Source organism: Zophobas morio, unplaced genomic scaffold (genome assembly GCF_036711695.1).
Source record: "Zophobas morio isolate AGI-343-1 ecotype UQ-CSIRO unplaced genomic scaffold, CSIRO_AGI_Zmor_V1 ptg000008l, whole genome shotgun sequence".
Classification (NCBI taxonomy): domain Eukaryota; kingdom Metazoa; phylum Arthropoda; class Insecta; order Coleoptera; family Tenebrionidae; genus Zophobas; species Zophobas morio.
In genome coordinates, this window is record NW_026972113.1 from 15314352 (window position 1) to 15336412 (window position 22061).

General features: G+C 33.4%; 2 protein-coding genes across 2 annotated transcripts in view; both read left to right on the forward strand.

Annotated features, from left to right (window-relative positions):
* LOC135125449 (E3 ubiquitin-protein ligase UBR4) overlaps positions 1-8051 on the forward strand; it is a 45885-nt gene extending 37834 nt beyond the window's left edge. Inside the window, exons 16-21 of the mRNA XM_064051085.1 lie at positions 1815-2219; positions 2274-2804; positions 2852-3651; positions 3700-4024; positions 7591-7747; positions 7805-8051. Coding sequence (XP_063907155.1) covers positions 1815-2219; positions 2274-2804; positions 2852-3651; positions 3700-4024; positions 7591-7747; positions 7805-7869 — 2283 coding nt within the window. The 3' untranslated portion in view covers positions 7870-8051. The remainder of the gene's footprint in view (positions 1-1814; positions 2220-2273; positions 2805-2851; positions 3652-3699; positions 4025-7590; positions 7748-7804) is intronic.
* A 6156-nt stretch (positions 8052-14207) lies between these two features.
* LOC135125453 (phosrestin-2-like) overlaps positions 14208-22061 on the forward strand; it is a 153419-nt gene continuing 145565 nt past the window's right edge. The window contains exon 1 of the mRNA XM_064051091.1: positions 14208-14356. The gene's annotated coding sequence lies outside the window, so the exon portion shown is untranslated. The remainder of the gene's footprint in view (positions 14357-22061) is intronic.

A 22061-nucleotide genomic window follows, 5' to 3' on the forward strand; every position in this document is an offset into this window, starting at 1 on the left:
GTCCAATGGTCGAAACGGGTTAGTTCTTCGTAGTGGATGTGTATCAGATCAACTCTAACGAATGTCGACTTATAAATAAATCGCTTAAAGCCGATATTGGCCTGAGTGTGGTTTGGTCTGTAGATCAAACAAGTTCTCAGGCGACGAAAAATTGCATGTGGAGGGAGACTTCGGATTACAAATTGTGCCAAGAAAGTAATAAATTTATATCGGTGTAAAATATTTGGGAGATGGATTTTCATTCAGATGGATTAAAATTATCATAATCACTATTGATATTAATTAACACAAAATGGCGCGCAAGTTGTCAGTTGATTTCATTAATAAATTCATAGAAACCTATATGGGATTTTTTCATGCCTTAGAAAATTAAAAAGTAAAAAATACAATAACAAAAATTTTAAAATGCGATTTACGAAAAATTAGTTGACCTGTGCAAAGAGGAAAATTTTGGAAACGCTGACAAATATGACATCTTAAAAAAATTAACACTTGAAGAAGTGCTTTCGGCGTAGTATTTTTGATGCTGCCGTGAAGAAAATACTCTGTGTCTGTGTCAGTGTGCAGTGCGCAAAGAGTTAACTGTGCAGATCTAGTCGAAAATCCGAAAACCAGATCACTGTGTAGGGCTAGCATAACGGAAGTAATAAATCATCCCATCGGTTGAAGAACGTTGGGTCGGTGCACTGATGTCGGTGTTATATCCCCAGAGGGGCCCAGTACAGTGTACACCCAATAACATGGAACAGACAAAATAAAGCTTCAAACATGATTATTTTTATAATAAATTTTTAAAGTTTATAAACTGCACATTTTATTTATTTATTTATCTTGTTTTCGAAATATAGTAAACATTTCAAACAACGTCTGTAACTTATTTTAATGTAAATTATATTCATGTGGTTGACAAAATCAGATGTAATGTAATGTAATGTGTGATTTTGACCTTATTCTAGATTTTATTACAGCAGAATGGCGTATCCTTTTTAAATTTTAAAAGTTACGGAAACTAGTTCAAGAAACAATTAGTTATCTCGTATTTTTGGAACAAAATCTACCAAAACGTCGGATTTCATCAATTGTTTTTCATAGAAACAAACTGTCTTCAAAGTAGCCTTTAACAACCCGATATTACAAACATGCGTGTTTTTTTTCTGTCTTGTAATTATTTGTAATGTCAACGCCGAAAGTTTATGTCATTCTATTATTTACTTTGAATATATATTTTCATTTTGTGTTAATATTTTTCTAACATCACGAATCAAAATTTTACTAAATCCTATAAAACTAAACAATTATACCAGTTTAAAAACCCTTGGAAAGTTTCTGTCAGTCTTCAGATATAGTCAAATAAAAATAGGCGTCAAATTCATTTAAATACAATTCTTTCGTATCACGTTACAACGCGTTGCTTCATATTTTTTATGTCAAGTATATTTTCATATTTTGTACATATATGTCTATACACATTACTCCTTACGGAACAATGTTAATTATGGATTTATGGATAACTCCTCGTATAAGAGCAGAGTGAAGGGTGTTTGCCTTTGCTAATGTTTGATGGCGCCATCTGAAGTAGAGTAAAATAAACCTAATACGTTCGCTCACTGTAGTGAAAATGCGCGTTGACGAAAAATTTGTCCCACGCCCCCTGGATTCCTTGTCCTAAAGCTCACTATTTAGGCGAAGTAAAATTTGTATTAAGTTGTCCAACTATAATATACTTAAACAATGGTTTTAGAGTCAAATGTTGGCAAAATCCACGACTCATTTTTTAACCACTCGCTCCGCCACTAAAACCTCACTGTCCCCAGATCTGGGTGGCTGAAGGCGGCGACCACGACGCCATGCGCGTCGTCTACCGAATGCGCGGCCTCCTCGGCGACGCCACCGAAGAATTCATCGAAACCCTCAACAACAAGTCCCAGAGCACCGTCGACAACGAAGAGGTCTACAAAATGGCGAACGTCTTAGCCGACTGCGGCGGTCTAGAAGTAATGGTGAAGCGCTTAGGCGCGATCCAGAACGTCTGGCGGGCCAAACCCCTCCTCCAGGTCATCCTCAAGCTCTTCCGCCTAAGCATCAAGGTGGTAAAGTGCCAGGAGGTCCTAATCCAGCCGAAACTAGGAGCCATGGAGGTGTTCCTGCGGACGCTTCAGTTGTGCCTTGATAGCGAGCCCGACGCCAGCCAGGCGGCGGTGACCGAACAACTTTTAGATGTAATATGATGCGTATGCGAGTAGGGCGGGGCTGACTTTAGTTAAAATTTCTAGATTATGGAGGCCGTGCTTTCCAAGGCCACTAGCGAGTCGCTGGAGAAGTTCACCAAGTTCAGTCAGACTTTCGGCGGGCCGGAGTACGTCCGGTCGCTGTTGACGTGCACCACGCACCCGAGCGTCAGGAACAATCAGGCGGTTTTGGTTCATTTAACGCGAGTTTTGGCGGCGCTGGTGTACGGAAACAAAGCCAAGATGCAGATTTTGATGGACTACTTCAAACCGGTTCTGGATTTGAATAAGTACGATTACGAACATACGACTGAGGATCAGCAGAAGTTGGAGATGTTGTGCGTTTTGACCAACGGGATTGAGCGAAACGCCATTGGGAATACGCTGAAGGATCACATTATTTCGTTGGGGATAGTTAAAGACTACTTGGAGTATATTACGATGCACGCGCCTTGCGTTAAGCCGACTTTACTCAGGACGGACAGCGACGAATTGAAGGACTTTATTTCGAAACCGGCGCTCAAGTATTGTTTGAGGTTCCTTACTGGTCTGGCGCATAGCCACGAGAACACTCAGGTGAGTAGTTTAGTTTGAGGGTGACCCTTTGACTGAATAGTGTGTAGTTGGGGGTAGCTGCGGCCGAAACTATTCCGATCATCCACCGACTGGAACAAGTATCGTCGGACGAGCACGTGGGGTCTTTAGCAGAGAATCTCCTCGAAGCTCTGTGTACCAACCCTAGTGTGGCTAAACAGATCGAGGAAGTCCGGGAGTTCACCCGTAGCGAGAAAAAACGGCTCGCGATGGCTATGCGCGAGAAGCAACTGGGCCAACTGGGCATGCGCACCAATGACAAAGGTCAGGTGACTGCTAAGTCCGCCATCTTGCAACAAATCGAGGAACTGGGTGAAGAAACAGGTCTTGTGTGTTGTATATGTCGGGAAGGGTACAAGTACCAACCGACCAAGGTACTAGGGATTTATACTTTCACTAAGCGGTGTAACGTCGACGACTTCGAAGCCAAGTCGCGTCGCACCGCCGGCTACACCACCGTCAGTCACTTCAACATAGTCCACATCGACTGCCACATGAGTGCCGTTCGTTTAGCCCGAGCCCGAGACGAGTGGGAATCCGCCGCCCTCCAAAACGCCAACACCAAATGCAACGGCTTGCTACCCTTATGGGGCCCCCAGGTTCCCGAATCCGCCTTCGCCAGCTGCCTAGCCAGACACAACACCTATCTACAAGAAAGCACCAACCATAGAGACATCGGTCACAACTCCACCATCCACGATCTAAAGCTACTTCTCTGGCGATTCGCCCAGGAGAAGTCGTTCCACGAGGACACGGGCGGCGGCGGACCCCAGAGCAACATGCACATGGTCCCCTACATCGTGCACATCGCCCTCTATGTGATAAATACGTAAGTCGGCACACTTCGCTGTGACTCTTGGCTAAATGATGGTTTCAGCACCCGCGTGAGCAAGCGGGAGGAAGGTAGCCTTATGTCGTATCTCAAGTGCTCCAACGAGGAAAGGTGGGTCGAGTCGGCGTACGAAGCCGAAGGGCCGCTGTTCTGGGCCACGATGTCGATACTTCTGCATTCGTTGCAGCAGTGGAATGCGCATAAGTTGGGGCATCTGAAGCGGCTCGTGCTTTTGGCGCAGGCGAGGCACTGTCATCCGTCCGGGCCGAATAAACTTTTGGCTGATAGAGGGCTGAAGGAGTACGCGGTGTATAAGCCGTATTTGGTCTTCTTCGGATTGGTTGATGGGATTTATAGCTATTTCTTTAAGGTAAGGGTGAGTGAGAGTGGTTGAGTGAGATCTGGTGCTGCGCTCCCGTGACAAACGGATACATATTTCGAAAATTCGTCGGATTTGTAAACATAAACACTCGAAGTTAAGTATGTTAGTATTGACTACAGAGTAGTGGCTTCTGAATTTGAATGTGATTTATGTTGTGCTTGGTATTTTTCTATTTTGAGTTTTAGAATTTTCTGACTGTGTTGATGAGTTTGGCGATGTACCTGAGAGTACTTCGGCTAATAGTTCAAAATTTGTTCGAGTCGGTTCGCGCTAAATTAAAAGGAAGTGAAAAATTCCCAAAATTGAAAAATTGTAAAACTGAGAAATCGAAAACTTGGAAAATCGAAATTTCGACAAATCGATAAAATGAAATACATATTAAAAAATTAAAATCGGGAAATCGAAACATCAAAAAATCGTAAAATTGAAAACTGGAAAATGTAGGAATAAAAAAATTGAAATACTAAAATTTCAAAAAAGAAATTGAAAAATCGAAAAATGGCAAAATGTAAAATTTCAAAAATCTAAAAATCTAAAAATCAACAAATAGAGAGTGAAAAATCTAAAATCAAAATCCAAAAATTGAAACGTTAAAAATTAAGAAATCGCAAAATGGAAAAATGTAGAACTTACTAACAAATCAAAAAAACTAGAAGTTAAGAAATCGAAAAATTCAAAAACCGTAATTTCGAGAGTTGAAATCGAAAACTTGAAAAATCAAGAAAACGAAAAGTCGAAAAATCGTAATATTTGCGTATATTTAAAAATTTGATATCGGAAAATCGAAACAAAGAATTTTAAAATCAAAAACTAACAAATCAAAAAAACTATAAATTGAGAAATTGTAAAATTGAAAAATTGAAATACTAAAATATCTCGAAACTGGAATTTCGAGAGTTGAAATCGAAAAATTGGAAAATGGAAAAACCGTGAAATCGAAATATTGGAAAATCTCAAAAAACAAAATGTCAAAAAATTGAAAAATCGAAGTCTAAAAACCGAAAGATCACGGAAAAATAAAAAAATCCATTGATTAGTTAAGAAATCGAAAACTTGAAAAATCAAGAAAGCGAAAAATTTAAATACATATTCAAAAATTTTAAATTGGGAAATCAAAAAATCGAAAATTTGAAGAAACGAAAAACAAAGAAATCTAGAAATTTAAAGTCTATATACTGATATGTCGAAAAATCGAAAATTTAGAAATCGAAGTAATCCAAATTCGAAAATTAAGGCGGAAAATTGAAAAGTCGTTGAAGTAAAAAATTGAAATATTGAAAAATCGCAAAACTAAGCATCAACAACTCGAGAAATCCGAACAATGGAAAATATAAAAATTCGGAAAATTGAAAATTAAACATCGCAAAATCGAAAATTGAAACATGAAAAAATCGTGAAATTGAAAACCGGAAAATGTAGGAATAAAAAAATTGAAATACTAAAATTTCAAAAAAGAAATTGAAAAATCGAAAAAACTTAAAAAGCAACAAATAGAGATCGAAAAATCGAAAATTAAAAATCCCAAACTTGAGAAATTCCAATAATTGAAATGTAAAAAATTAAGAAATCGAAAGATCAAAAAATCGTTCAATCGCAAAATGAAAAAATGTAGAATTTACTAACAAATCAAAAAAACTAGAAGTTAAGAAATCGAAAAATTCAAAAACTGAAATGTCGAGAGCTGAAATCGAAAAATGGAAAAACCGAGAAATCGAAATAATAAAATCACTCAAAAAATTGAAAAATCGAAAAATCTTAAGTCTAAAAATCGAAAGGTCACAGAAAAAATAAAAAATCCATTGATAAGTTTGTTAAGAAATCGAAAACTTGAAAAATCTAGAAAACGAAAAGTTGAGAAATCGTAAAATTTGCGTATATTTAAAAATTTGATGTCGGGAAATCTAAACATCAAAAAATCGGAAATTTGACAAATGTAGAATTTAAAAATCAAAAACTAACAAATCAAAAAAATTATAAATTGAGAAATTGTAAAATTGAAAAATTGAAAAACTAAAAAATCGCGAAACTGGAATTTCGAGAGTTGAAATCGAAAAATTGGAAAATGGAAAAACCGTGAATTCAAAATATTGGAAAATATCAAAAAATTGAAAAATCGAAAAATCGAGGTCTAAAAACCGAAAGATCAAGAAAAATAAAAAAATCCATTGATTAGTTAAGAAATCGAAAACTTGAAAAATCAAGAAAGGGAAAAAATTTAAATACATATTCAAAAATTTTAAATTGGGAAATCAAAAAATCGAAAATCTGAGGAAACGAAAAACAAAAAAAATCTAGAAATTAAAAGTAAATACTGATATGTCGAAAAGTTATAATACAAATTTGGAAATTTTCACTTTAAATTTTTCGATTCAAAAAAAAATTGAAATATTGAAAAATCGCAAAACTAAGCATCAAAAACTTGAGAAATCCGAACAATGGAAAATATAAAAATTCGGAAAATTGAAAATTAAACATCGCAAAATCGAAAATTTAAAAATAGAGAAATCAAAATAGCCCAAAATCGAAAAATTTCAACTTAAAAAAACAATAGAACGGAAAATTAAAAAATATAACATTGAAATCTCGATAAATAGCGAAATCGAAAAATCAAAAATTTTAAAAATAAAAACCCAAAAATCCTAAGGCGAAAAATCGAAACATCGGGAAATCGGAAGATCAAGAAAGGGAAAATCTAAAATTTTTGTAATTTTAGTTTCTTTAATTTTTCTATATCATAATTTCTCGATTATTCAGTTTTTTATTTCTTTATTCTTGGAATTTTGAACTGTTTGATGCTTTATTTTTTCGTTTTTTTTTTCAGTTCATTTTTTAGTTCCTATACATATTTTTAATGTTCGATATACAATTTTTCGTTTCTTCAATTTTTTTAACTTCTGTATGTTTTCCAACATTTGAATTTTTCCGTTTTTCTGTTCTTTATTTTCGAATTTTCAATTTTTAGAGATTTTATTTTTTTGATTTTACAGTTCGATTTTTGTGTGCCTCAATTTAAAAATTTTCGGTTTTTCGACTTGTTTGTACAATTTGAATTTTTCAATGTTTTAATTCTTCGTTTCTTCGGTGGTTCGAGCTTTTAAAGTACATTTAAATAGAATCCGTTGAAGGTTTTTTTAGAATTTTTTTTTTAATTTTGAAGTATTGCGTTCTTTGGTTTTTTGATTTTTCAATTTTTCGATTTTTTTGCTTTTGAATTTATCATGTTTTAATTATTTAATTTTTGGATTTAGAACTTTTCTATTTTCTATTCTTTTGTTTTTAATTTTCTACATTTTTAAATTTTACAATGTTTCGGTTTTTTAGAAATAAATTTTGATTTACCGCTTTCGACTGCCTTAAAACATTTGCAAGATTTTAAAATTGACACATCGAGACTTGCATTCAAAATGCATGTAAAGGTGTCGCTAGTTACCCAACAAATTTTTGAGGTTAGAATCAATTTCAACAAGAAATTCAGCTCCGGGAGCGTAGCGCACTCCAGATCTTAGCTGGCCATGGTGTGAATTTCGTACGAGACATCTAGTTTTCGTTTTCAGAACGTAACCGGGTCAGAGGAGCAGTGGTCTACGAATTTGGCCGACTATATACGGCACAACGACGAGGCGTTGATGAAGGCGTCGGAGAAGTTGTTGGCGGCGTATACCGAGGAGTTACTACCTTGCACTTCCTTTTCAGAATTCTGTGATGTAACAGGTGGGTGGGTGGTCGTAGTGGACGTCGCACTTGATTATTATTTTTGTTTTGTTTCAGGTTTATTGGATGTTATAACGAATCCTGACACCTATATAAGTGATCTTCTAAAGGAATTATCTTAATAATTTAAAATAATAAATAACGAGTTTAAAATATGAAAAGGCTGTATTTATTTTGAGCTGTATGCTTACACCTAGTGTTAATTTTCGTGAGTCATTTAATTATTGCTTATGAATGGAACTTTAGACTAACTAAATTATTGTACCTATTTCATTTAAAATTATAATAAAATAAATAGTAAATAGGGGTGTGTTTTATTACTGCTAGGACGAAAACAGGAAGTCGGGCACCAGTTTTTTTTTACTTATCAACGTATCGATTAATGTAATTGCACTTTACTGCCGGTAATAAATCAATTACGGCGCATTGCATTGGCATTATCAGCTTTGTACTCTAGCGTGGAAGGAAGATGCGATAATTGTGTTATAGCTCATGTAATAATACAGTACCGAGCAACTGTCATTTTTTAACCTTGAAATATTCCCGTGGGAATTTCCATCTGCACCAGTTTGTGTATAAATTCAAATGTATCGACCATTAACCAAATGGGATTTGGTGAATATCCGCGTTTGTAACTTTATACACACTGTTGAGAAGATTGCGTCCTCAGAGAGAGATTTTATTCATTTATGTGTTTCACTGTCGAAAGGATGAGATGTGAGCGAAAGAAGGAAGAGACTAAGTTGTTATGACTGCTACAAATTGACAATTAAGGATGTATTCAAAGCCATAACTTCGGTAATAAATTTTCGCTTTAAGTTTATCAGTGCGTGAGCTAAACGGAAAAAGTTGGGCTCGATGGGATAAGATGTAATAATGTGGAGTTTGCAGGGAAATGTCGTTAGGTTGAAGCTCTAATGGTTCGTTTAGCCACAGAACTGTGTTATGTGCTGGTTGTGGCAAATGCGTGACGTATGTTCAGGGATTTTACGATTTTACACTTGCAGAAACAGGATTTAATCCAATTCCCGGTCATAAAGTGACTTCCAAATGTAAATGTAAAATGACACTTGACAAAAGTTTTAAAATTAGTTTCAAGTAACGACAAATGGCACTTTTAGAAGTGCGTTTTACGCTTAAAACGGTTTCACAATTTTACACTTCTAAAGCTTGGCTTTGAATTTAAGTCAAAATTATAACCGACACACTGATGCTTCCATTTGAAACTGTGTGCTCTTGAAAAATAAAAAAATATTAAGAAAGCCACAACGTCCGACTCTGGAGTGACATTTGACAAAAGTGTCAAAGTAGTATCAAATTAATCTGAAAGGTTCGAACTTCCAAACAAAAAGTTCAAATATGTCAAGATCTGGAAAGTGCAATAACGTTTTCAAAAATTAATTCTATGTTTGAAATCCATGTAGATTTAAGTACAAGGAATTTTACTATTTTAAACTTCTAGAAACAGTGTTTATTCTAAGTCGAAGTCATAAATCAACTTCCAAATGTAAATGTAAATTGACACTCGACAAAAGTTTTAAAATTGTGGAAAATTAATTTCAAAAAATGACAAATGGCACTTTGAGAAGTGAGTTTTACGCTTAAAACGGTTTCACAATTTTACACTTCCAAAACTTGGGTTTGAATTTAACTCAAAATTATAACCGACACACTGATACTTCCATTTGGAACTGTGTGATCTGGAAACTCCAACAACGTTTTTAAAAGTTTATTCTATGTTTGAAATCTATATAGATCTAAGTACAAGGAATTTTACACTTCTAGAAACAGTATTTATTCTAAGTTGAAGTCCTGAATCGTCTTCCGAATGTAACTGTAAAATGACACTCGTCAAAAGTTTTAAAATTGTGGAAAATTAATTTCAAAAAATGACAAATGGCACTTTTAGAAGTGAGTTTTACGTTCAAAACGGTTCCACAATTTTACACTTCCAAAGCTTGGGTTTGAATTTAACTCAAAATTATAACTGACACACTGACGTTTCCATTTGAAACTGTGTACTCTTGAGGAATAAAAAATTATAAAGAAATGCACAACAAGCGACTCTGGGGTGACATTTGAACAAAAGTGTCAAATTAATTTGAAAGGTTCAAACATATTGTTCAAATATATCAAAATCTGAAGTTAATTATATGTTTGAAATCCATGTAGATCTAAGTACAAAGAATTTTACAATTTTAAACTTCTAGAAACAGTGTTTATTCTAAGTCGAAGTCACAAAACGTCTTCCAAATGTAAATGTAAAATGACACTCGACAAAAGTTTTAAAATTGTGGAAAAGTAACTTTAAATGACAAATGGCACTTTGAGAAGTGAGTTTTGCGTTTAAAACGGTTCCACAATTTTACACTTCCAAAACTTGTGTTTGAATTTAACTCAAAATTATAACTGACACACTGACGCTTCCATTTGAAACTGTGTACTCTTGAGGAATAAATAATTATAAAGAAATGCACAACAAGCCACTCTGGAGTGGCATTTGAACAAAAGTGTCAAAGTAGTGTCAAATTAGTTTGAAAGGTTCAAACATCTTGTTCAAATATATCAAAATCTGGAAACTGTAATAACGTTTTTAAAAGTTAATTCTATGTTTGAAATCCATGTAGATCTAAGAACAAGCAATTTTACAATTTTACACTTCTAGAAACAGTATTTATTCTAAGTCGAAGTCATAAATCGTCTTCCAAAAATGTAAATGTAAATTAACACTCGACAAAAGTTTTAAAATTGTGGAAAATTAACTTTAAATAATGACAAATGGCACTTTTAGAAGTGAGTTTTGCGCTTAAAACCGTTCCACAATTTTACACTTCCAAAACTTGTGTTTGAATTTAACTCAAAATTATAACTAACACATTGACGCTTCCATTTGAAACTGTAATTTTGAGGAATAAAAAATTATAAAGAAATGCACAACAAGCGGCTCTGGAATGACATTTGAATAAAAGTGTCAAAGTAGTGTAAAATTAATTTGAAAGGTTCAAACATTGTTCAAATATATCAAAATCTGGAAACTGTAATAACGTTTTTAAAAGTTAATTCTACGTTTGAAATCCATGTAGATCTAAGTACAAAGAATTTTACAATTTTAAACTTCTAGAAACAGTGGTTATTCTAAGTCGAAGTCATAAATCGGCTTCGAAATGTAGATGTAAAATGACACTCGACACAAGTTTTAAAATTGTGGAAAATTAACTTTAAATAATGACAAATGGCACTTTTAGAAGTGAATTTTGCGCTTAAAACGGTTCCACAATTTTCCACTTCCACAACTTTGGTTTGAATTTAACTCAAAATTATAACCGACACACTGACACTTCCATTTGAAACTGTGTTATCTGGAAACTCCAACAACGTTTTTAAAAGTTTATTCTATGTTTGAAATCTATGTAGATCTAAGTACAAGGAATTTTACACTTCTAGAAACAGTATTTATTCTAAGTTGAAGTCATAAATCGGCTTCCAAATGTAAATGTAAAATGACACTCGTCAAAAGTTTTAGAATTGTGGAAAATTAATTTCAAAAAATGACAAATGGCACTTTTAGAAGTGAGTTTTCCGCTTAAAACGGTTTCACAATTTTACACTTCCAAAACTTGGGTTTGGATTTAACTTAAAATTGTAACAGACACTGACGCTTCCATTTGAAAATGTCTACTCTTGAAGAATAAAACATTGTAAAGAAATCCACAACATGCAACTCTGGTGTGACATTTGACAAAAGACAAATTAATTTGAAGGTTTCGAAGTTCCAAACACAATGTTCAAATAGTCAAGTTCTGGAAAGTGCAATAACGTTTTTAAAAGTTTATTCAATGTTTGAAATCTATGTAGATCTAATAAGTACAAGGAATTTTACAATTTTACACTTCTAGAAACAGTGGTTATTCTAAGTCGAAGTCATAAAGCGGCTTCCAAATGTAAATGTAAAATGACACTCGACAACAGTTTTAAAATTGTGGAAAATTAATTTCAAAAAATGACAAATGGCACTTTTAGAAGTGAGTTTTACGCTTAAAACGGTTTCACAATTTTACACTTCCAAAACTTGGGTTTGAATTTAACTCAGAATTATAACCGACACACTGATACTTCCATTTGAAACTGTGTGATCTGGAAACTCCAACAACGTTTTTAAAAGTTTATTCTATATTTGAAATCGATGTAGATCTAAGTACAAGGAATTTTACACTTCTAGAAACAGTATTTATTCTAGGTTGAAGTCATAAATCGGCTTCCAAATGTAAATGTAAAATGACACTCGACAAAAGTTTTAAAATTGTGGAAAATTAACTTCAAATAATGACAAATGGCACTTTTAGAAGTGAATTTTCCGCTTAAAACGCTTTCACAATTTTACACTTCCAAAACTTGGGTTTGAATTTAACTCAAAATTATAGCCGACACACTGACACTTCCATTTGAAACTGTGTGATCTGGAAACTCCAACAACGTTTTTAAAAGTTTATTCTATGTTTGAAATCTATGTAGATCTAAGTACAAGGAATTTTACACTTCTAGAAGCAGTATTTATTCTAAGTTGAAGTCGTAAATCAGCTTGCAAATGTAAATGTAAAATGACACTCGACAAAAGTGTTAAAATTGTGGAAAATTAATTTCAAAAAATGACAAATGGCAGTTTTAGAAGTGAGTTTTACGCTTAAAACGGTTTCACAATTTTACACTTCCAAAACTTGGGTTTGAATTTAAATTAAAATTATAACTGAGACACTGAAGCTTCCATTTGAAAATGTCCACTCTTGAAGAATAAAACATTGTAAAGAAATCCACAACATGCAACTCTGGTGTGACATTTGACAAAAGTGTCAAAGTAGTGCCAAATTAATTTGAAGGTTTCGCAGTCCCAAACACAATGTTTAAATATGTCAAGTTCTGGAAAGTGCAATAACGTTTTAAAAAATTAATTCTATGTTTGAAATCCATGTAGATTTAAGTACAAGGAATTTTACAATTTTAAACTTCTAGTAACAATGTTTATTCTAAGTAGAAGTCATAAATCGGCTTCCAAATGTAAATGTAAAATGATACTCGACAAAAGTTTTAAAATTGTGGAAAATTAATTTCAAACAATGACAAATGGCACTTTTAGAAGTGAGTTTTACGCTTAAAACGGTTCAACAATTTTACACTTCCAAAATTTAGGTTTGAATTTAACTCAAAATTATAACCGACACACTGACACTTCCATTTGAAACTGTGTGATCTGGAAACTCCAACAACGTTTTTAAAAGTTTATTCTATGTTTGAAATCTATGTAGATCTAAGTACAAGGAATTTCACATTTCTAGAAACAGTATTTATTCTAAGTTGAAGTCATAAATCGGCTTCCAAATGTAAATGTAAAATGACACTAGACAAAAGTTTTAAAATTGTGGAAAATTAACCTTAAATAACGACAAATGGCACTTTTAGAACTGAGTTTTTACGCTTAAAACGGTTCCACAATTTTACACTGCCAAAACTTGAGTTTGAATTTAACTCAAAATTATAACCAACACACTGACACTTCCATTTGAAACTGTGTGCTCTTGAAGAATATAAAAATATTAAGAAAGCCACAACGTGCGACTTTGGAGTGACATTTGAACTAAAGTGTCAACGTAGTCTCCAATTAATTTCAAGCTTTCGAAGTTTCAAACACAATTTTCAAATATGTTAAGATATCGAAACTGCAGTAAGGAATTTTACAATTTTACAAGATTGTCCAAATATTGTGAAACAATATATTGTTGTAGTTGTGGTTTATGAATCCACATCGTTTTTGGAAACTTGACAGCTGAACTTAATTAAAATTCTCGTCAGAAATGCCAGTGAAGAAGCTCGTGTTAGCGCTAATCCCGAGCTAAGAAAACCCAAAGCCATTACCCCAACCGTTTAAATGTTGAAAGCAAGCAAACAACCCGTCCAGAATCCCCGGCCAATTCCCAATATAACAGTTTTCATAGGTTTTTATATTTGTTTGTTATATCAACGCCGCTTTCGCCCATTTCGCCCTCCTTTATTATTCTACAATTATTTCCCCCTCTTATGACAACAAAAGCAATTTGTGGAATGGAGCCAAATAAAATTTAATTGAAATTGACGTATCCCCTTGGCTTCGATGAAATTTCACCATAATTACTTGAAAAATTTGATTGCGATGACGCAAGCCCACGTAACAGATTTGTTTACGTAAACCCTCCATCCATTAAACACTTTTTCCATCAAGTAACTGCCCTTAAATTTATGTAAATTCCCCAACTTCGATTCACTTATTTATATTAAAATTTAGATAACACAGTGAAAAGCCTTTTCCAGATCAATGCGACATGCTGGTGGGGGTGGATTTTCAGAATCCTAACAGGTTACATATTCAGAGTTTCAGTCAGTGAAGTTCGGGCGCTGAAGCGAGGCGCTTCACAGTTGCGCGAAAAACCGATTTCCGCGAGCTTTTCACCACACTCAATCTGGAAAAGTCGGCGCGATTTATTTCCATCGACTTTTTTTTCCAGCGCTTTTTTTTTAACTCGACCACCACCAATAATTGACACTTATTTATCCTGCTGAGATGTTTAAGGACTCAGGAAGGTTCGTATTTGCACAAACTCATGAAAAATGCATCGCTTTCTTCAGCAAAGCTCGCTTTTCTTGTAACCGATATGAATAAAAAATAATGGCGTGCTCTTAATAAGCTCCGATGTTTAATGACATTATAATTTCCAATTAAAAAAGGCTCTTTTGCTTTTTTTCGCGCGATGAAAGTCGATTAATTTAGAAAAATGTCGACGGAATAACGCCCGAGGGAATGAATTCGGTTTTTGTTCGACTACATTCAAATGAGGGTAAAAAATTGCCCCGGGCTTTTTATTGTGTTTATCTACAAGAAAGTTTCGATAAAACAGGGTTACATTCATTTGGGGCGATTTTACGAGTCGTGGCCTTTAAAATATGGATGCAAAAGAGAAACCAGGAGACACTTGGGGAGTAAATTCGGGCTGAATAATTAAATCGGATAAAACGCAACGTTAGCATAAATGTTTGTGGGTGGAAATCGGTCTGAGGTTTCGACACATACAAGTCTGAAAAATTAAAAATGTGTTCGGGTGCTACTCTTCAAATAATTAATTTTATTTAAATATCTTAACGTGGTTAATTCTCGATCTAAACAACATTCCAGGTGTTTATTCTGTTTTGATTCCCTCCATGAAAAATTTGATGACGTCATTTAGGTGAACTTTTAGTCCGTCTATTCGAATGCGATTTGCTTTGAGTTTTAAACGCGAATTTGTATAAATGTGTGTGTTCAGAGTGCGTAAAGTGTGGTCATTTCAAACGAGTTAACTGCTTTGTGCGTAATTAATGTTTCCGTGATGCTCATTGGTGTAGAAAATGTGGCACTAGAATATAAAGTTTGTAAAGTGTTCAATATCAATATTGATTTTAATCGAGTCATCCTTGACTTTTAATGTGCATGTCGGTGATAGACTGGTACTGACTAGTCAAAATTTGCCTGATTTTTTAGTAAATTTTACTGTATAAAAAAATTGTGAACGATGACCTGATACTATTTGTCAGGTTAGATTTTTCTCAGAATAAAGTATTCTCACATTATTTAAAAAAATATAGCACGTTTAAGTGTCATTAAAATTACTCGTCAGTGTCCTTGAGAAGCTAAATTATTATCAATGAGAGAATTTTTTAGTGATCTAGAGATTCACGTGAACTTTAAAAAACTATTTATTGGTGTCCTTGAGAAGCTAAATTACTAAGAACAATTTTTGTTATTTAAAAATGTGAGTTTAAATATTGTGATCACCAAAGTCTGTGGGACTGAAATATCCTGAATTGATTTGAGATTGATTTTTTCAAAGTAATTTACCTTGACAGTGAGTGAAAGGTAGTGTTACATTTGCCAATATAAGTCTTATCTTATCAGGTACTAGCCCCGCCCACCCACCCTCTCTTTTCTTAGAGGATATTCCATTTGCCATTTGTCTTATCTTGGCAGGTATTAGTCCTGTCCACCCGCCCTCTCTTTGTTTGGAAGGTACGTCATTTGCCAAAATGACGTTTTATGAGATATTCCAAAATTTTCGTTTTCAAACCAAATATTTCAGAAAATTTTGGTCCGGGACAATCAACACCTTCATTTAAATCTGCCGCCCAGAATTGTGGATTTTTAGACATTCAATTTTTTCAACAACTCAACTCAAATCAAATTTTGACAGTTCTCCCAACAATTTTTAAAAATTATCTAAAGGTGTTGATTTCTACCTGTGTAAATTATTTACGTTATTTTTTTTAATATCAGCTTGTCGAGATCTATATCTTAGAATTTTTTTGTCGATTTTTAGACCACGTTTCAAAAATCTCAATTTTTCAATGATTTAGATGAGATCAAATCTTTGACCGTTTTGCCGGCATCTTTAAAAATGAGCTGATGACATTTTTTTGTAGATTTTGTTGTGTAAGAATTATTTTCGGCTTCGGTTTTTCGAAAATTCTAATGACGTTTTTTGAGATATTCCAAAATTTTCGTTTTCAAACCAAATATTTCAAATTGTTAACAACATTTTTTTTGTTTTTTAAAAATATGACTTTAAACATCCTGAGGTTGACTTTTTTCAGAGTAATTTACCTAATGAATTCGTCGGGATTTATTATTCCTCCAAAACTTAGACGAGACAGCTTTGCTGAAATTCTCTTTTAATTACTTCAATGAGACTAAACTGCAAAAAAAGAGCGTCTAGATTGCGAGCGTAGCGAGCACGTTCAGGTTTTATTAAAAAAAAAATTTATTGGTGTCCTTTAGAAGCCAAATTACTAAGAACAATTTTTTGTCATTTAAAAGTGTGAATTTAAATATTGTAATTACCAATGACTGAAATATCTTGAACGTGCTCGCTTATTGAGAACTATATTTTTGTTTAATTTATTTAATACGTGAGTTTAAAGATTATTATATTAAATATCTTGAACGTGCTCGCTACGCTCGCATTTTAGGGTTTGGTTTTTTCACAATATCTTGACAGGAAGATCTCGAGAGTAATTGTAATAAAAACAAGAAAAGAATATTCAGAGTGCGAGTGCAGCGAGCACATTTAGGTGTTACTAAATTATTTATTGGTGTCCTTCAGAAGCTAAATTACTAAGAATTTAAAAATGTGAGTTTAAATATTGTGATCACCAAAGTCTGTGGGACTGAAATATCCTGAACGTGCTCGCTACGCTCGCCTTTCTGAGATTGATTTTTTCAAAGTAATTTACCTTGACAGTGAGTGAAGGGTAGTGTTACATTTGCCAATATAAGTCTTATCTTATCAGGTGCTAGCCCACCCACCGACCCTCTCTTTTCTTAGAGGATATGTCATTTGCGAAAATCAGTTTTATCTTAGCAAGTACTAGCCCCGCCCACCCGCCCTCTCGTTTCTTAGAGAATATCCCATTTGCCAAAATTAGTCTTATTAGGTATTAGTCCTGTCCACCCGTCTTCTCTTTGTTTGGAAGGTACGTCATTTGCCAAAATGACGTCTTATGAGATATTCCAAAATTTTCGTTTTCAAACCAAATATTTCAGAAAATTTTGGTTCGGGACAATCAACACCTTCATTTAAATCTGCCGCCCAGAATTGTGGATATTTAGACATTAAATTTTTTCAACAACTCAACTCAAATCAAATTTTGACCGTTCTACCAACACTTTTCAAAAATTATCTAAAGGTGTTGATTTCTACCTGTGTAAATTATTTCGACTTCAGTTTTCGGAAAATATCAAGAATTTTTCCAGAATCGACAATTAAAGTATGTAATATAGATAATGTTTTTGAGATAACTCAGAAATTCATTTTCAAATTGAATTTTCAGAAAGCCTTGCCCCAGAGCAATCAACACCTTAATTTTTTTTAATATCAGCTCGTCCAGAATTTTTTTGTCGATTTTTAGACCACTTTTCAAAAATCTCAATTTTTCAGTGATTCAGATCAGATCAAATCTTTGATCGTTTTGCCAGCACCTTTCAAATGCGCTGAAGACATTTTTTGTAAATTTTGTTGTGTAAAAATTATTTTCGGTTTCGGTTTTTCGAAAATTCCAACAATTTTTCCAGAATCGATAAATGACGTTTTTTGAGATATCCCAAAATTTTCGTTTTCAAACCAAATATTTCAGAAAATTTTGGTCCGAGACAATCAACACCTTTATTTAAATCTGCCGCCCAGAATTGTGGATTTTTAGACATTCAATTTTTTCAACTACTCAACTCAAATCAAATTTTGACCGTTCCACCAACACTTTTCAAAAATTATCTAAAGGTGTTGATTTCTACCTGTGTAAATTATTTCGATTTCAGTTTTTCGAAAATATCAAGAATTTTTCCAGAATCGATAATAATTAAAGTATGTAATATAGATAATGTTTTTGAGATAACTCAGAAATTCATTTTCAAATTGAATATTTCAGAAAACCTTGCCCCAGGACAATCAACACGTTATTTTTTTGAACATCAGCTCGTCGAGATCTATATCTTAGAATTTTTTTGTCGTTTTTTAGACCACTTTTCAAAAATCTCAATTTTTCAATGATTCAGATCAGATCAAATCTTTGACTGTTTTGCCAGCATCTTTAAAAATGAGCTGATGACATTTTTTTGTAGATTTTGTTGTGTAAAAATTATTTTCGGCTTCGGTTTATTTATATTTCAAATTGTTGACAACAATTTTTTTTGTTTTTTAAAAATATGACTTTAAACATTCTGAGCTTGACTTTTTTTCAGAGTAATTTACCTTGACAAGGAATTCATCGGGATTTATTATTCCTCCAAAACTTAGACGAGATAGCTTTGCTGAAATTCTCTTTTAATTACTTTAATGAGACTAAACTGTAAAAAAAGAGCGTCTCGAATGTGAGCGTAGCGAGCACGTTCAGGTTTTATAAAAAAAAAGTTTATTGGTGTCTTTGAGAAGCTAAATTACTAAGAACAATTTTTTGCCATTTAAAAGTGTGAATTTAAATATTGTAATTACCAATGACTGAAATATCTTAAACGTGCTCGCTTATTGAGAACTATTTTTTTGTTTAATTTATTTAATATGTGAGTTTAAAGATTATTATATTAAACATCCTGAACGTGCTCGCTACGCTCGCATTTTAGGGTTTGATTTTTTCACAATATCTTGACAGGAAGATTTCGAGAGTAATTGTAATAAAAACAAGAAAAGAATATTCGTAGTGCGAGTGCAGCGAGCACATTTAGGTGTTACTAAATTATTTATTGGTGTCCTTGAGAAGCTAAATTACTAAGAACAATTTTTGTTATTTAAAAATGTGGGTTTAAATATTGTGATCACCAAAGTCTGTGGGACTGAAATATCCTGAATGTGCTCGCTACGCTCACCTTTTTAAGATTGATTTTTTCAAAGTAAATTACCTTGACAGTAAGTGAAGGGTAGTGTTACATTTGCCAATATAAGTCTTATCTTGTCAGGTGCTAGAACACCCACCCACCCTGTCTTTTCTTAGAGAATATGTCAATTGCGAACATCAGTTTTATCTTAGCAAGTACTAGCCCCGCCCACTCACCCTCTCGTTTCTTAGAGGATATCCCATTTGCCAAAATTAGTCTTATCTTGACATGTATTAGTCCTGTCCACCCGCCCTCTCTTTGTATGGAAGGTACGTCATTTGCCAAATGCGTTTTATGAGATATTCCAAAATTTTCGTTTTCAAATCAAATATTTCAGAAAATTTTGGTCCGGGACAATCAACACCTTCATTTAAATCTGTCGCCCAGAATTTTTAGACATTCAATTTTTTCAACAATTCAACTCGAATCAAATTTTGACAGTTCTACCAACACTTTTCAAAAATTATCTAAAGGTGTTGATTTCTACCTGTGTAAATTATTTCGACTTCAGTTTTTCGAAAATATGAAGAATTTTTTCAAAATCGATAATTAAAGTAAGTATGTAATATAGATAATGTTTTTGAGATAACTCAGAAATTCATTTTCAAATCGAATATTTCAGAAAACCTTGCCCCAGGACAATCAACACGTTATTTTTTTGAACATCAGCTCGTCGAGATCTGATGTTCAAAATTAGAATTTTTTTGTCGATTTTTAGACCACTTTTCAACAATCTCAATTTTTCAATGATTCAGATCAGATCAAATCTTTGACCGTTTTGCCAGCATCTTTAAAAATGAGCTGATGACATTTTGTTGTAGATTTTGTTGTGTAAAAAATATTTTCGGCTTCGAAAATTCCAATGACGTTCTTTGAGATATTCCAAAATTTTCGTTTTCAAACCAAATATTTCAAATTGTTAACAACATTTTTTTTGTTGACTTTTTTTCAGAGTAATTTACCTTGACAAGGAATTCGTGGGGATTTATTATTCCTCCAAAACTTAGACGAGATAGCTTTGCTGAAATTCTCTTTTAATTACTTCAATGAGACTAAACTGCAAAAAAAGAAAGTCTAGAATGCGAGCGTAGCGAGCACGTTCAGGTTTTATTAAAAAAAAAAGTTTATTGGTGACCTTGAGAAGCTAAATTACTTAGAACAATTTTTTGTCATTTAAAAGTGTGAATTTAAATATTGTAATTACCAATGATTGAAATATCTTGAACGTGTTCGCTACGCTCGTTTTTTTATATTAATTTTTTCAGAGACAGAAGATTTCGAGGGTTATTATATGAAAAACTACGCTGATCGTTAATTCGTAAATGCTTTTGGGACACTAAATTAATTCAAAAGAGTATGCGAGTGCAGCGAGTGTTTTTCAGTATTATTCATCATCGCAAGCTAAATTATTATTAATGAGATAATTTTTTAGTGTCCAAAAAGTAAATCTTGAAAATATGTCTGAACACAAAGGTCAGAGGGACCTCAACAACCTGAGCGTGCTCGCTGCGCTCGCATTCTAATCGTTTGTTTTTGCGAGTAGTCGGTCTAGAGATTTTTTGTTACATACTATAAGAAAACTTAGATAACTTCTCTGCGATTCTTTCTTAATCACTTCTACGAGACGAAACTGCAAAAAAAGAACGATTAGAATGCGAGCGCAGCGAGCACGTTTAGGTATAATTTAAAAAAATAACCGTTGGTGTCCTCGAGAAGCTAAATTATTTAGAACAATGTTAGTGTATTTTAAAAGTGTAAGTTTACATATCCTGAACGTGCTCGCTACGCGCGCGTTTTAGTCATTGGTGTTTTTCAGAGCTATTTTCTTGATAGGGACATTTCGAGAATTATTTTAGTAGATACTATGTAAGCTTGCTGACGTAAATGTTTTAATGACACAAAATTGATTAAAAAAATAAATAAATAATAAGAACGCGAGTGCAGCGAGCACATTTAGGTGTTCCTCAAAATTATTCATAGATATCTCTTGAATTGAAAGAATTTTTTAGAGTCTAAAAAAGTGAATCTTGATGTTTGTGATTAATAAAGTTAAAAAATTATAGGATCGTCAAAGTTGTAGATTAGAATAACTGCAACATTGAAAAATCGAAAAATTAAAAAACTGAATATCGTGAAATTGGAAAATTAAAAATCGAAAAGTTGCAAAATCGAATAAATGATGTTTTAAAATCCAATAATTGAAAAATGGAAAAATTAATTTGATACTTTTGGATTGCTATCGAAGCTGGGGCCAACAGCAATTGTTGTAAATTTAATTAAATCTATTAGCCCCGCCCACCCACCCTCTCTTTTCTTAGAGGATATGTCATTTGCCAAAATCAATTTTATGTTAACAGGTGCTAGCCCCGCCCACCCACACTCTCTTTTCTTAGAGGATATCTCATTTGCCAAAATCAGTCTTATCTTAACAGCTACTTTTCCTTTTTTCGCAACCCTTGGACATTCCAAAACAGTACCTTCACCCCTTTTTCTTCTAATTTGGACCAGCTTCTTTTTTTCCGATTTCCCTATCTGCATCCTTTATTTCTTTTCCTTTGCCTTGTTTCCTTCCAATTTTCCTTTTCTTTTGGCTCTTTATTAAAAATTTTCTACCTTCTTGAGTCTGCCCTTCTTCACTCCATTCAAAATTTCTGCCATCTACAGTTAACTTTTTATATCCCATTCTAACCATTTTTCCCTTATTTCTTGCTTTCTTTTTTCACACTGTAATCAATCAATATCTTTTTATTTCTGTACACCTAGGTACAAACAATTAAAAGTGAAAGTTTTTCGACAAAACCTCACTAAACTAAAAAATACCCGTCACAAATATTTAATTCCACTCCTGCGTCCAATGAAAACGTACACCCCATATGACATCATTTCTACCTC